The following is a 17,031-nucleotide window of genomic DNA, read 5'->3' as shown; positions in this document are numbered from 1 at the left end:
TCAAGAGCTAACCGCCGGTCTATCAGCTCGGCTTTTCTCACTAAAAGGTCGTGGATCTGTTTCTCAACAGCTTCCAGCTCAGACTGCAACGCGTGTAGCTCAAATGTGTCCTCACCTGCACCAAAAGGTAGACTACTTACATCTGATATATTCGCCATTTTAACAGATGGACAGTAAGTTAAGTTAGCAACGACGCTACCAGTGATGCTATCAATATTAATACTAATTTATGGCTTAAGTCTTGGATATAATCCGTCTTTTTAGTGGTACAGGTGTGGAGTAGACGCACGATAGGCGAAAAAAAAAAAATGTTTGTTTATAAATGAGTGCGGAGAAGACGCGTTCAGCCGTGATCCACGGACTGAACGCGTGATCCTTTCACACTTAAAGGAAATAATAATGACAAAAAACTGAAACAATGGTAGAAAAAAATTACAATGCTTAAAACACTGTGTCACCGGCTCATAGCCACTGCATATTAAAAACAGTAATATCCTATACTAAACCTGAATTAATCTTGATAAAACAATCTCAAAGGTTGAAAGCCTACAATCTAAATCTCTTGGGTGTCTGATTTCCTAAATAAATTACAGAGGAGGCATAATTTATCAATTGGCAACAAGAATATGTTCACGGTGACCTTTATTTTGAAATAGCGATGAACATGAAAAATCATGAAAGATTGGTAGAAACCTCAGTTCCCTTTCGTTGTCACTCCGAGTTATGTCGGATGACGACGAATGGGGTTTCGCTTAGAAAGCCTATCATCTTCGAGTATATAAAACGATCCAATGGCAATGAAATGCCATGGGTCTGCGGAATTTGCATAGCGTAACTCCGCCCCACCCTGGGGGTATATAAGGAAGTGCGCGAGCAACATGCAGATATGTTTTCGCTTCGGAGCCAAGTTGATTCTTCACTCCACAAGCCAATTCTGAGTTCATCTCTTCATCTCTTCGAGACGAGCCTCTCTCCAAGTGTTGGTGTGACAGCGAGTTCCAGCGAGTGCACATTCCCTGCTTATCTGTGCAGTGATTTGCCAGAGTTTGTGTGTTCATCTCCCTGGTCGCTTCAGCACTTGCGGGGAAATCTCCTTTCACAAAAGAGCATTGCACGCGGCACGTCTTTTTAAAGATGCCTTGCCCGTGCACTTCTGGGTGTGGTCTATTTGTGTCTGACTCTGATGGGCACAATCGCTGTCTTGTGTGTCTGGGTGTTGAACACGCTAACGCAGCGTTTGTGGATGAGTCATGTTCCCACTGCGGGAACATGCCCATCGCACGGTTGCGGTCGAGACTCAATGACCTTTGTGGTAGAGTCCCCTCATCCGCACCCCGATCTACGAGCTCCACGAGAGCTGGTACTTTGGCTGGCGGCCAGGGTGACCTGAGGGTTACGGTGTGGAACAAAGCGCCGACTATTCCACGCTCCACACCTCCCTCTAGCACTGTGCAACACGTGAGTGTTCCAAATGAGCCTGCAGTACGGTCCACTGACTTGCCGCAGGTCTCATTTGGCGCTCCAGAGGAAGACACGATGTCGATCGCTGCATCTCAAGGTGGGCAGGAGTCCTTGGGAAGTGATGATTCGGCTGTGCTGCCACCTTCGGATGCTCCAGCATTGCCCGAGTCAGATCCCGAGTTGACTGCCATGCTTTCCCGGGCAGCCGCGGCCATTGGACTTGAGTGGTCCCCGCCACCTGGTCCAGTGCGTTCGCGGCTGGACGATTGGTTTTTGGGTGCGGCCGCTGACCCTTGTCGGCGTCCAACCCCAATGCCTTTCTTCCCGGATGTGCATGAGGAGGTCACGAGGTCCTGGAAGGCACCCCTGTCTTCCCGTGATCGCTCGGCGACTTCCTCCGCCTTGCCTCCTCTCGATCAGGCGGCTGCTAAAGGGTACACTGGGGTTCCCCAGGTTGAACGCTCTGTTGCGATGCAACTATGTCCTCAAAAGGTGCTTCTTCCCGTGGCGACCCAAAGCACCCCTCCAAAGCCTGTAGGTTCTCCTCCACCCTTGTGGCGAAGGCCGATAGAGCTGCGGGGCTGGCAGCCTCCTCACTGCATGCCATGGCGACACTCCAGGTCTACCAGGCCCAGATGTTGCGTGACATGCACGAGGGGAGGTCTGACCCGGGGCTCTTTGATGACCTGCGTGCCGCCACCGACCTTGCTCTCCGAGCGACGAAGGTGACCGCACGCTCCCTGGGTCAGGTGATGTCCACCTGTGTGGTCCAGGAACGACACCTGTGGCTCAACCTGGCTGATATGCGGGAGGCCGAGCGGACCCGGTTCCTCGACACCCCCATATCCCAGGCTGGCCTCTTCGGCGGAGCAGTCAAGGACTTTGCCCAGCAGTTTTCGACTGCGCAGAAGCAGACTGAGGCTTTAAAACATGTCCTGCCCCGGCGGCCCGCTGCTCCGGCAGTGCAGCCGTCGGCACAGGTGCCTCAGTCTGCGCGCCGCCGAGGACGCCCTCCTACGGCTCCCGCCCCTCCCGATCGGCCCCAGCAGTCCGCTGCTCCCGGGTCGCGTCGTGGAGGAAGCCGCAGGAAGGCGTCACAGCCCCCTCCAGCACCGCGCCCCGCTAAACGCCAGGCCAAGCGGCGCTCCTGAGGGTGGCTGCTCAGAGATGAGTTCCAGTTCTGTGCAGGAGACGGTAGCAGGGCCGCTCCTTCCCCCGGTGGAGGGCCGGGGGAGAATCCTTGGTTGTCCCATTCCCGCTGCTCGTCCCCAGACGGCAGCACCCTAATGTGGTTAAAGACAGAACTGACACACTCATCTCTGAGCACACAGAGTTCTCGGATGACAGTATGCACCGTCCACGGACCACGCCCCTCTCATCCCCCTCTGTCGCCAGACCCCTGCCAGAGCACACCCCTGTGGGACGCTGGTCCTCCCCTGGCCTCCTCTGGCAGGATGCGGCAAATAGGTCTGTGGTTCGAATGACCCCTCTGGCACAGTTTCTGGGGGCCTGGCTAGAGCTCCCCAGACTGTCCCGCTGGGTCGCGAGAACCATCAGGCTCGGCTACGCGATTCAGTTCGCGCGGTCTCCGCTTCACTATGGTCGGTGGCAATGCCCCTGTCATGAGAGCGGAGGTCGACACCTTAATGGCGAAGGGTGCGATCGAGACTGTCCCTCCAGCCGAAATGAGGTCCGGCTTCTACAGCCCCTACTTCATTGTACTGAAGAAATCCGTTGGGTTACGACCTATCCTGGACCTGCACGTCTTGAACCGCTCCCTTCACAGGCTGCCGTTCAAGATGCTCACGGCCAAATGCCTTTTCGAATGCGTACGGCCACAGGATTGGTTTGCAGCGATCGACCTGAAGGACGCCTGCTTTCATGTCTCCATTCTTCCTCGACACAGACCGTTTCTTCGGTTTGCTTTCGAGGGGCGGGCATACCAGTACGCGGTTCTCCCTTTCGGGCTAGCCCTGTCTCCTCGCGTCTTCACTTCCTCTCAGCGAGCAGCCGGTCTCTTCTCGTTTGGTGCATGACGAGAAGGATCACAAGGATGACAGCCTTTCTCTCGCTTCTCCACGTGCTGACTAGGGCCGTTGAAGACCTCGGGCTCGAGTGGTCTTCGCCCGAAGAGCATGCGCGTAGCAGATTGGATGAGTGGTTTCTGCAGGGGCGCCGACAGGCCCCTCAGGAGAGGCCTGCTACTTTCTTTCCTGAAGTTCATGACGAGCTAACAAAGTCATGGAAAGCGCCGCATTCAGCTCTTCTGAAGCCTTCCATCTCCTCAACGCTCTTGACTGTCGACGTGCGGTTGAAAAAGGATACGACAAGTCGATTCCCCCATTCAAAGGAAGCTGCACACCTGTGCCCGCCCACCGCCATGGGATGGAAAACTAAAGTGCCTCACCCGTCCAAGCCTTGTCGCATCACTTCAGCTCTCCGCGGCCGAGCATACGCCTCCGCTGCCCAAGCTGCTTCGGCACTTCACAGTTCACACCATGGCTGTACTTCAAGTTTTCTAAGGCCAGACTTCTCTGCTCGATGCACAGGTCTGGACCTGAACTGGTAGCTTTCAGAGACCTGTGCAGCGCCACTGACCTGGCTCTGCGAGCTACCAAATCAACCATCCAGGAGATTGGCAGGAGTATGGCGAACCTGATGGTGATTGAACGTCATTCTTATGTTTTAGTTGATTAATGTTTCTCGCTGAATACTTAATCTGGACATTCTTATTTGTTTTACAAGAGTGTATACAAAACTTACCACACATGCTTTTATTTATGGGAATAATTTTGCATTGTAGGCATAACTAGGGATGCAATAACGCCACCAACAACAACCAAAACTAGGCTACTCATTGCATGTAAACTAATTGTAACGTTTCATTGTGAATCAAATTAAAATGTTCTTCTCTTTGCAAACGTAGGCAGAGGCATATAGTGACAGATTAATTCAATAATGTTGCAAAGATATTGCATCAATCCATATGTTTCATTAGGTTACTAGGCTATTTGTTTTGCCTTACTCTTTATTCATTTAGGCTATTTATTCAGTTATTCATCATCTTCCGTCCTTCGCACTACTTGTGTAGCGCGTGCATTCTCAGACCTGTCACCTGTCACTCATCATCGTAGGGGAGGAGTTTGGAATTATTCCCGTGTTACAATCATCAGCCAATCAGGGTGGTCACTTCAGTCAAGCTCGTGCATGAGTAATGACGTCATCCATAGCAACGAAGACTCACACTTAGTTTAGGAGTTGTCATTTTTCTTTACTAAGAGTAGGTCTGAAAGGCGTTGTGAATAACTTTTAAGAGAAAACTCCTAGCTAAAATCTTTTAGTGCGATTTAGGAGTACTCCTAGTGGTAAGATAAAATGCTTTGTGAATACGGCCCCTGATCATTTGTCTGACTGACTGACGGGACAAAACCAAACAAGTATTGTTTTTTTTATTATATTCTTATGTTGGGTTTGCCAGTTGAGTGTCCATGGGACTGTGTAAATATTGTTTGAAGAGCTAAAAAAAAACCTCTTTCTGAACTGCACAGTGGACTGGTTGCTCAGTGCTGGGGCCTCATTTATAACCACTGCGTACGTACAAAACAGGCCCTGAAAGAGGCGTACACCGCTTCCGACGCATAAGTTGTGATTTATAAAAACAAACTTGATGGGAAAATTTGCGCACCTGCACCAAACTCTGACCCATGCGTACGAACGTTTTGGTGATGGAGCAGTTGGGCGACACCGATGGTGAGCTGGAGTTAAATGTCTTTTTGGTCAAAAATTAAACATACAGAAAGATAATACAAATATAATTTCACTCACCAAGCCTGTCACTTGAAGCAAATATCCATCCCTTGTCTGCGCCAGCGAGCGCGTTGGGCCGTTTAGTGAAACTGACGCAAATAACAGTTTAAATAAATAAAATAATGATTTAAACTATGTTTTACTTCTGATATAAACATTTAGATTAAATATGCCATTCAAATTAATGGAGAACACTTAAACATGAAATCATTACTGAGAAGTTACAACATTTTTTATTCAAATTCAATCAATAGAAATATTTGTTGTGGATGCGATGTTTTTGAACACTTTTCTGTGGCGTGCTGTGTTTTAATGTTTTAACCACAGAGATAATTGCTTATCATGATAATACAAGATTGTCTGAGAAAATAGTTTTGTGCAAATAATGCCCTATCTGTTTCCATTAAAAATATAAATCAATTAAAAATACAATTCGGCCAGTGGAAAAGATGAAATGTATTTTACACTATTTGATGTATGTATTCAAAAACAAGACAAGGATAGGCAAGTACATGATTTGTATTAATGTAATGTGTCTTATTCAATCACTCTTGTTGTCTAATGATTCGCATAATCTCTCTTGCTTTGGATATGGTTGATTCCTGATGATGACCTTCCCTTCTTCTGTCTTCTCCTTTCCTTGGCTTCTTTCTTCTTTTCTCTTCTTTGTTTTGTTTCTTTAAAATACTGTCTACAAGCATATCATCCATGTTAATCTCAAGCTTGTTTGTTACATTTGTTACAATGTTTTTGGTTGTTGCTCTTCGCCCAGGGAAATTAAAATGGAAGTACACATTAATGTGTCATCTAGTACGACATACTGTATAAAAACTTTAAATGTAGAAACAGCCAACTCAAAAATTTAAAGGTTAAAGTGGTTTTGTACAGATTGAAAATTAATTATAGATCTATTTATGATAAGTTTCGGCTGCAGACTAATAACAAACACATTAATGCATTGCATTGAATTTATATGTAGGATATGTTCATTAATTAAATGGACAGTTTACCCAAAAATGAAAATTAGCTCATGATTTACTCAGCCTCAAATCATCCTAGGTGTATATGACATTCTTCTTTCAGACGAATATATTAAAAAATGTCTATTTTTTAAAAAAGTCCATCAAATTTCATCTATCCATCATAAAAGTGCATCTCTCAGTCATAAAAGTGCATCTATCCATGAATAGATGCATATGATTAATCCATTATGGCCTCCTAATCATCCCCATAAACTAATTGGCTTCATTCAATGGAATCTCTTCTCCAACAGTAAGCGTGTGTGTGTGTGTTCTGGTGTCCAGGTGGATGCTGCACATTGGTGGTGGTTGAGGAGATTCCCTCTTCCATATGTGAAGCACTTTTAATACCCAGAAAAGGGCAATATGAATGTAACAAATTATTATTTCTTATTTCTTAGCTTCTGATACTTTTTACTTATACTTTTATAATGACTATTATTGATCATTAAACCTGACATTTAACAAAGAGAGACAAGTTTGTGTTTTATGTGTTAATATTATATTTAGTATGTATTATATTAGAGGCAGAGAGGTCAAGACCGGACTAGTTTGGTATTGAGAAACTGACATTTGAAACATTTCGAAACAGTTATGATGTAACGAAGCCTAGATTACTGAAATCACGTGACTTTGGCAGTTTTATAAACGCTCTGAACCACTGATTCGAAACTAAAGATTTGAAGAATCTGAAGAATCCGAAGAATCAGTGTTTCGAAATCGCTCATCACCAACTACAGGTAACAAAGGTTTTTGGCTCCATCGCATGTTTTGATCTGCGCATCTGAGACGTAGACACAGACCAGTGAAAAGGGTCTCGTTCTGAAGCAAAAAACCTGAAGAAAGAGCTGGAGTAGCGTTAGAGGCTAGCAGTGATCAGAGCAGGAGTGTGATGTAGGAGTCATTTCCGTCTTCGTGATTCTTTTAATAATTATGTTACTGTAATGTGTTAGATCAGTGAAATAACACAGTGATACTCTTAACAAAGCTTTAATTTGATATTTGTCTCTTTTTGGTGTGTTTGTGTGATATAAATGTGAAATTGAATATTATTCATATGATTGGTCATAATATTCCTCATATGAATAATATATTGGATAAATAATAAATATAGTAATTGTTTGATAAAAATATAATTAATTTCATTTATGAAGCCTATTATATAAAAATGTATTTTGTTTAAAATCAGATCTATTGCTGAATTGTGAAGGTCTTCTGACTGAGGTTGATGCATTGATGAAGTTCAGGTGAGTTGAATGTTTATGCACTTTCTATAGAGCATGATATGCAATGGAGGTTTCACTAATAAAACTAAACTTTTGTTTCGACAATTCAAGTCAGTGTGTAAAGATATATTATATAGTAGTCTAGAAGTGTCTTGTTGCACTCAGAGAAATACAATAATGGCAAAAGAACATTCAAGAAGAACCAGTTATATTGACAATTTATTGCTAATTGAGATTTAAAAAAAATAAAAGTTAATTATTTGCAATTACTTAAGCACAACAACATATCAATACAAATCTAAAAGAAAGAAACATACAGCAAACAGACAGACAGCACTGGTACATTTGTTCAGGGTTTGTGAATGTAAAATAACAGCAAAATAATGATTAGGGGAGTACGATTGTCTAGTACAATAATGTGGTTTTGTTTCACAGTGTACTTTTTTCTTGATTTCCCCCGAAATAATGGAAGTGAAATGTGACAACATGCCCCATAGGTGGGGTTCATTATAACATGACCATATGACAGATTCAAATGTTATCTGATCTAATCAAAAAATGATCCAAGACAAACACAAATATTTTCTCAATAAAATACAATTATTAACTTTTTCATATAAAATAGTCATTTTTTAAATAATTAAAAATAAAATATTTTTTGAGTTTGACAACAAACACAGCTATAGCCTACAGCATAGTTCAAAACAAAATAATAATTAATAATTTATGAACATTGACTCTCAGTCTTTATTCTCCTCTTTCTCATGGTTTCTCAATAGAATTCATAAAAGTATAGAATAGAATATCATAGTTCTAATAGAGGCTCATTGTAATGCAGTGTGACAACATGCCCCGCCTGAGCAACTGGGGTTTAAACATGACAAGTGTTTCTGCTGTTAAATCAGCATTAAAGAACTATCTCAACTGTTAATTAACAGATATAAGATTAAAATAATATCAGATTTGTCTAATTTTAAATAAACACAAAAAACAGAGATGAAAAATTAACATAGGCTAAGTAAGAAATTTACTTTTGCAATTGCAATTTTTTCTCTATATAGTGTTGATACGGCAACTAATAAATACACTTAGAGAGACTGAGTGTGTCAGATATTCTGTTCAGCTTGTCCACTGATAGAGTTGTTGCTTTATTGGCCTGATATGTGGAATATAGTAGCCTATTGCCAAAGCATTTAATTATATTTAAATACAGAATAGAATTACACCACCATAGAAAAACAAACAAATAAACAAACAGAAGAGGAACAGTTGATAATACAAAAAACAGCAAATAATATCACTTTCCTTATATGAATTAAAATTAATTACAATTATTTACAATAAAGAATATGTGAAGAAATTGCAAACTAATATTAGTATGGTGTGTAAGGTATAGGCTATTCATATTTTGCAGTTTGGCTGCCGTGCCATCCTCTCCGAGCATATACCATTTTATCATTACAATACCAATATATATGTTTCTTAGTTTAAATGAGGATGAGAAATTGAAAATGATTCCTTCATATGCTGATATGAGATGTGTTGTTGTGTCTTATATCAGGATGGACACGCGTGTGGTTTTGTTTCTAACACTTTTGTCGCTGATTTCAAAGGTACGTTTAGAATAATACTAAAAAATCTGTAATCACTGTGTATCATAATCAGATTAATTTATTAAAATTATAGGATGAAAAATGGTTATTGAAAATGTGTTATTTATTTATTTATAAAGACTCTATGGTATAATTGTTTTTTTGTACTTGGTAATGTCTGTATAACTGTTATTATTGTATTAACAGTAAAGTACACAGCATCTTGCTCTGTTTCTTCAAGTGAGTGTTCTTCATTAATTTGAATGTTGTCAGTAACACGTATATAATATTCTTACTGAATATTTGGTAAGGGATAATGTACATCATCAAGACAGTTATCACAAAATAACCCATGGCTACTAGCCACAAATAAATGATTTTGGACACAAAATATTGATTTGAGTTTAAATATTATATTAGCTCTCTTGTAAAAAATGCAAATCTTCTTTGATGAAAAATATTCCTAGCAAGGCAAACATTTAAGAATCCATTACAGTGTAAAACAAACAGTCATACTGGCAATGAGACGAACACTACTGTACTCTTAATACTAAAAATACTTCAATGCAATCTGAATATTTCAATACAACCAATAACTATAACAGAGATGCAACTGGCACCAGTTGTGTTTGTGTGAAACGAGAGAGAGCGGGTCCACAGCGTGATATAAGAAACATTAAAAAAAGGCCGGCTCCAGAAACCCGGGTCAGTGTGTGTTATCCAACATTGCTGTTGATGATGTCATTATCTGGGAATATCAGACCTGGGAATGTCGTGACTGACCAATCAGATTCAAGTATTCCAGAGAGCCGTGTAATAATCATTTGGATTACATAGTTTAGAATTATTTTGCCAATTTTATTGGGAAAAACACATTAAAGTAAAAAAAGAAAAGTTATTTATTATTTTGTGTTAAACAGGGAATCTTGCTCTTGGAGCCACAGCTGTCCAGTCCTCCACATTCAATCAAGCGAGCGTATACGTAGCTCAAAATGCTGTCGATGGCAACAGGAATTCAATTTCATGGGATCGTGGGTCATGCACTTATACTGCTGGGGACAGGAACCCCTGGTGGAGAGTTGACTTGGGGGAAGTCTTCAAGGTATCCAGGGTTAGCATCATTAATAGTATACAGAAGATAAATGAAGCTCAGATCCGTATCGGCAACAGCCTGGAAAATAATGGCAACAATAATGAGCTGTAAGTATTATCTCTCTCTTAATCCCCTTAGACATTTATTAAATTAAATAACATTACTTTGAAAAAATAATTTTAATATAAAAACTTGCCTTTGACTGAAGTATATTTAATATGCTTCATGCCGTTTTGATTCGCCCCTCTCTATTTCTCTGTGTGTCTTCACAGGGCTGCGAGTATTAAGTCCATGTCACCTGGAGAGACAAAAACATTTAAGTTTAAGACTATTAAGGGGCGATATGTCAATATTTTTATACCGGGGCGCAATGATTATCTCACTCTGTGTGAAGTCGAGGTGTTTGAAGGTAAGGGACAGAGAGAGAAGACTCTGTGATAGAATTTGTTTATGTTCTTATTAATGTGTGTATAACTGTTATTATTTTATTAACAGACACATCAACGTACACTTGTGTTCCAGGTGAGTGTTCTTCATTACTTTGAATGTTGTCAGTAACAAATAATATAATATAATATTGTTACTTAATATATTCTTACATATAATATTCTTACTGAAAATGTGATAACCAATAAGGGATAATGTGAATCAACTCAGTTGTTATTGCAAAGTAAACCCTGAAAGGCTGATCAGGACCCTCTTATTAAATTGCTACTAACCACAAATAATATTTTTTGGACACAAAGTATTTAAAAAAGAGTTGAAATATTATATTAGCTCACTTGTAATAAACGTAAAGCTTCTGTGAAGAAAGAATATCCCTAGCAAGACAAACCTACAAGTTCAAACAAGACAAATATTTAAGGGATAATGTAAAGTCATGTACAACAAATTAATAATTACATGAACATATTGATTTGAGATGAAACTCTTTGAGATTAAATTCTTGGCCGTTTATTATCTTAGAATCCATTATGGTGTACAAAAACAATCATTCAGGCAACAAGACGAACACTACTGTACTCTTAATACTATTATACTTCAATACAATCTTAATTAATTAATTAATTACATTTATATAGCGCTTTTTCTGAGACCTCAAAGCGCTTTACATACAGGTCCTTCTAAAAAAATTAGCATATTGTGATAAAGTTCATTATTTTCCATAATGTAATGATAAAAATTAAACTTTCATATATTTTAGATTCATTGCACACCAACTGAAATATTTCAGGTCTTTTATTGTTTTAATACTGATGATTTTGGCATACAGCTCATGAAAACCAAAAATTCCTGTCTCAAAAAAATAGCATATCATGAAAAGGTTCTCTAAACAAGCTATTAACCTAATCATCTGAATCAACTAATTAACTCTAAACACCTGCAAAAGATTCCTGAGGCTTTTAAAAACTCCCAGCCTGGTTCATTACTCAAAACCACAATCATGGGTAAGACTGCCGACCTGACTGCTGTCCAGAAGGCCATCATTGACACCCTCAAGCAAGAGGGTAAGACACAGAAAGAAATTTCTGAACGAATAGGCTGTTCCCAGAGTGCTGTATCAAGGCACTTCAGTGGGAAGTCTGTGGGAAGGAAAAAGTGTGGCAAAAAACGCTGCACAACGAGAAGAGGTGACCGGACCCTGAGGAAGATTGTGGAGAAGGACCGATTCCAGACCTTGGGGGACCTGCGGAAGCAGTGGACTAGAAACATCAGTCTGGAGTAGAAACATCCAGAGCCACCGTGCACAGGCGTGTGCAGGAAATGGGCTACAGGTGCCGCATTCCCCAGGTCAAGCCACTTTTGAACCAGAAACAGCGGCAGAAGCGCCTGACCTGGGCTACAGAGAAGCAGCACTGGACTTTTGGACAAATTTTGCATGTCATTCGGAAATCAAGGTGCCAGAGTCTGGAGGAAGACTGGGGAGAAGGAAATGCCAAAATGCCTGAAGTCCATTGTCAAGTACCCACAGTCAGTGATGGTCTGGGGTGCCATGTCCGCTGCTGGTGTTGGTCCACTGTGTTTTATCAAGGGCAGGGTCAATGCAGCTAGCTATCAGGAGATTTTGGAGCACTTCATGCTTCCATCTGCTGAAAAGCTTTATGGAGATGAAGATTTCATTTTTCAGCACGACCTGGCACCTGCTCACAGTGCCAAAACCACTGGTAAATGGTTTACTGACCATGGTATTACTGTGCTCAATTGGCCTGCCAACTCTCCTGACCTGAACCCCATAGAGAATCTGTGGGATATTGTGAAGAGAAAGGTGAGAGACGCAAGACCCAACACTCTGGATGAGCTTAAGGCCGCTATCGAAGCATCCTGGGCCTCCATAACACCTCAGCAGTGCCACAGGCTGATTGCCTCCATGCCACGCCGCATTGAAGCAGTCATTTCTGCAAAAGGATTCCCGACCAAGTATTGAGTGCATAACTGAACATAATTATTTGAAGGTTGACTTTTTTTGTATTAAAAACACTTTTCTTTTATTGGTCGGATGAAATATGCTAATTTTTTGAGACAGGAATTTTGGGTTTTCATGAGCTGTATGCCAAAATCATCAATATTAAAACAATAAAAGACCTGAAATATTTCAGTTGGTGTGCAATGAATCTAAAATATATGAAAGTTTAATTTTTATCATTACATTATGGAAAATAATGAACTTTATCACAATATGCTAATTTTTTGAGAAGGACCTGTAGAATTGGGAATCTCCTCAACCACCACCAATGTGCAGCATCCACTTGGATTATGCGACGGCATATATATTGCGCCAGAACGCCCACCACACACCAGCACAACTTCACAACTATAACAGACTCAACTGGCACCAGTTGTGTTTGTGTGAAACGAGAGAGAGCGGGTCCACAGCGTGATATGGAATGTCATAAGTCACGACTGACCAATCAGATTCAAGTATTCCAGACAGCTGTGTAATAATCATTTGGATTACATATTTTAGAATTATTTTGCCCATTATATTGGGATTATACTTTAGCACATCTATCTATAAATTACAGAAACATCTGTCTGTCTGTATGTCTATCTGTCTGTGTGTCTGTTATTCGCATATCTCTCTATCCATTAAAAAATAGATATCGTTAAAAATACCAGTAAAAGAAGCCCCAAATAGGTTTTGGTTTAAAAATAAACATTCTGTGTTTACTATTATATTTTGTTCATAGCAATCATTTGTAGTAACCTAGCCTGCTCCCTGAATTCAATGCGTTCACAGTCTCTTTCACGGGCACCAAACCAACAATTACTAAAAACACACACAAAAACTGACTTTGCACGGGCATTTTGCACTAGTTAAATTGAAAACAAGAAAAGCTGTTTATAATTTTATGTTAAACAGGGAATCTTGCTCTTGGAGCCACAACTAACCAGTCCTCCACATACGATCAAGAAGAAGCTCAAAATGCTGTCAATGGCAACAGGAATTCAATTCTGAGTGGTGGGTTATGCACTCACACTAATGCGGACTGGAACCCATGGTGGAGAGTTGACTTGGGGGAAGAATACGAGGTAACCAGGGTTAGCATCACTAATCGTGGAGATTGTTGTGCATGGAGGATAAATGAAGCTCAGATCCGTATCGGCAACAGCCTGGAAAATAATGGCAACAATAATGAGCTGTAAGTATTATCTCTCTCTTAATACCCTTAGACATTTACTAAATTAAATACGGTAACATTACTTTGAAAAAATTATTTTAATATAAAAACTTGCCTTTGACAGAAGTATATTTAATATCTCTATTTCTCTGTGTCTCTTCACAGGGCTGCGACTGTTGAGTCCATTCCACTTGGAGAGACAACAACATTTAAGTTTAAGCCTATTAAGGGGCGATATGTGAACATTTTTATACCTGGGCGCAATGAATATCTCACTCTGTGTGAGGTTGAGGTGTTTGCAGGTGAGCAATACATGGACAGAGAGATGGTGTGTAGACATTTGTACTATATGTTCTATAAGTGTATTTTGCCTTAATGATTGTTTTCTGATTTCATTGCCAGATTAAGTGGAATGAGAGGATGTTACGCCACAGTCCACTGACCCTACAAGCAAAATACCAAACTTCTGTTTTCTGAGCAATACTAATATTGCACTTTTTTTCATTGCTTTCATTTTACCTATATGCACCTTTTATCCTTAAGATAAATGATAAGTTTCAGTGCACATTCAGTAAAGGTTTGAAATTATTATAAACACACCTGATTCTTAACCCCAGTTTGATCCAGGGTTTGTGTATTTACCCATCTTTCCTTATCTTTCTGCTTTCTACATCAATAAATTACTACAGCATTGCATGTTGTATTGTATGTTTCTGGATCAAAAAAGAGGCTTATTTGGATATTTACAATGAGGAGGAGGTATAGTGTTACATATATCTACCCATCTAGGGTTGAGGAGCTGATAACAAAGTAAAGAAGAATTACATTTTATAAAAAAGAGAAAGAAAAAGAAAACCATAGAGAGAACGAGGTTCCCTTTCAAGGGAACTCGCGTTGCGTCGAGAATGACGCTATGGGGAACGCTTTGCGTGATGACGTCTTGAAGCACATGTAAAATCAGTCCAATGGTGTGGCGGAACGTCAGAGGCGGGTGACGTCACGTACCAGGAAGCTATAAAAGCCGGCCTGAAACAGAAAACGAAAGCTTTCTGAGTCTTCAGTCGCGCTCTGTGTTGAAATCTGTCCTTGTTATTTGGTGTTGTCTGTCTATATATATATATATTCAGTATGGCGAGCAAGCAGCAGTTTAGAGTGTGTGTTCATCCTTGCCCGCGTTATATAACGGGAGGTGATACTCACACTCTTTGTGTTGTTTGTTTGGGAGAGGAGCATGCCCAGTCAGCACTCGAGGGTGGTGACTGTGTGCATTGCTGTGCGCTTCCATTGCGTACGCTCCGATCCCGCTTGGCTCGGTTCAATCCCGACCACGTTCCCCAGGGCTCGGGTCCCGCCACGGCTGAGGCTCGGCGGCGATCTCAGACCTGGGGTTCGCAAATGGATCTGTCAGTGGATGTTGAGACGGGCTCTGCCTTATCTCAGCCTCCTTCTGACAGATCCAGTGCCTCTCATCAGGGTGTGGAAGCACGCGCTGCGGTTTCTTCCCCCCCGATAGAGGTACCAGTACTGCAACTATCCAGCTCTGAGGAGTTGGATGTTGTGAGTATTGAAGCTGAGTCTGAGGATTCGCCACCTCAGTCTCATGCGTTTGAGGAACTGCTCGATGTCATTACTAGAGCTGTTGACAGACTGTCTATTGAGTGGCCAGAAGATAGGCAGGACGTTCGTTCGAAAAGTAAGCTCGACGAACGCTTCCTGCCATCTCGTGCGCAGCCCCAGCGCAGGAGCCTGCCGTTTTTCCCCGATCTCCACACCGAGGTGTCGAGATCGTGGGCGAAACCAGTGTCTCACAGAGTTTATACACCACAAACATCTCACTACTCCTCAATATCTAAATATAAAGAGTATGGTTATGGGGAGATGCCGAAGGTGGAAGAGACGCTTGCGGGCTATCTCTCTCCAGCAACGGCATCTTCTCTGAAAACTCCTACACTTCCCTCTAAGCCAGTTAAAGTAACATCTTCCCTGGTTCATAAGTCGTATGCAGCCGCTGGTCAAGCTGCAGCGTGTCTGCATACGATGTCCATTTTACAAGCCTATCAGGCTGAATTATTGGGGGATTTGGAGGAGGGCGGGGGAATTGGACCTGACACTGTGGCCGAACTTCGCAGAGCCACAGATTTGTCTCTCAGGGCCACCAAGGAGACCGCTAAATCTATCGGGCGGTCTATGGCAGCCCTGGTGGCCACTGAGAGGCATCTGTGGCTCAATCTAAGTGATATCAAGGATAAAGAAAAGCATGTTCTCTTAGATGCTCCGGTCTCCACTGTTGGTCTGTTTGGTGATGCAGTTAGTGTTGCGGTAGCAAAATCACAAGAAGCCGCTAAGCAAGCTGCTGCTCTCCAGAAACTTCTCCCCCGCCGTTCTTTCTATGAGGCTGCTGAGCGGGAGCAGCCTCACTCCTCTAGAAAGAGCGCTGAGCACCGTGCCACTCAGAAACAGAGCGTGTCCTCCCGTGCTCCCCCACAAAAATCTCGGGGACACGGAGGGCGCGCTCAAACCCAGCAGTCCTCGAGGGGTAAAGCGGATCTGCGGACCGTTATTACCGCCAAGAAGGCTGCTGGGAAGAAATCCTGACGTCCGAGGGCTCAGGACTAATGAGGGTAGTCCCCCCCGAAGCAGAGCGGTTAACACCTCTTTTTACGGTGCCCGTCTCTCTTCGGTACCCTCAGGGGACCGTTCTGCTAACCCTGCCACCTCCGGTGTTACAGGACGCAGCGGTCTCCGGCGAGCACATATCTCAAGGACCACCCGGAAACGTAGTGGCCTCGGGATGCCCGCCCCCTCCGAGGAGGGTGTTAGAGCAGTCTGTTCGATCGTTCCCTGCCGGTGCGCCGTTACAGGGTGACGAATTGACTGCTCAACAACAACAAAATCCAGAAACCAGTCTCGAGAGGCTGGTACCTCTAGTAGAATCTTTGACAGCGTGGAAGCTACTGTCAAATGTTTCTCGTTGGGTCCTGCAGACCGTGGAAAAAGGGTATCAGATACAATTCAAAAAACGCCCACCTCGGTTTATGGGGGTCCTGCCCACAGTGGTGGGCCCCGAGCAGGTTCTGGTCATGGAACAGGAAGTGAACACTCTGTTAGAGAAAGAGGCCATAGAATATGTACCTCCCTCCGACAGGGAAACCGGGTTTTACAGCCGGTACTTCATTGTTCCGAAAAAGGACGGGGGATTGCGTCCCATTTTAG

General features: G+C 42.3%; 1 protein-coding gene across 2 annotated transcripts in view; it reads left to right on the top strand.

The window, feature by feature from the left end:
• The window catches only part of LOC311093321 (fucolectin-1-like), a 144,444-nt gene extending 129,932 nt beyond the window's left edge, over nt 1-14,512 (top strand). The window contains exon 6 of one of the 2 annotated variants that reach the window (XR_014608392.1): nt 14,446-14,512. Coding sequence is in view for 1 of the 2 variants with exons in the window: in XM_084130635.1 (XP_083986761.1) it covers nt 14,221-14,225 (5 nt within the window). In the remaining variant the exon portion in view is untranslated. Of the gene's footprint in view, nt 1-14,220 lie in introns of both variants that reach the window. The other variant, XM_084130635.1, reaches the window with a different exon arrangement.
• The last annotated feature ends 2,519 nt before the right edge of the window (nt 14,513-17,031 follow it).

The sequence above is a fragment of the Abramis brama genome (assembly GCF_963993115.1).
Source record: "Abramis brama genome assembly, chromosome: 12".
NCBI classification, from domain to species: domain Eukaryota; kingdom Metazoa; phylum Chordata; class Actinopteri; order Cypriniformes; family Leuciscidae; genus Abramis; species Abramis brama.
This window is presented reverse-complemented; position numbering and strand designations above follow the sequence as displayed.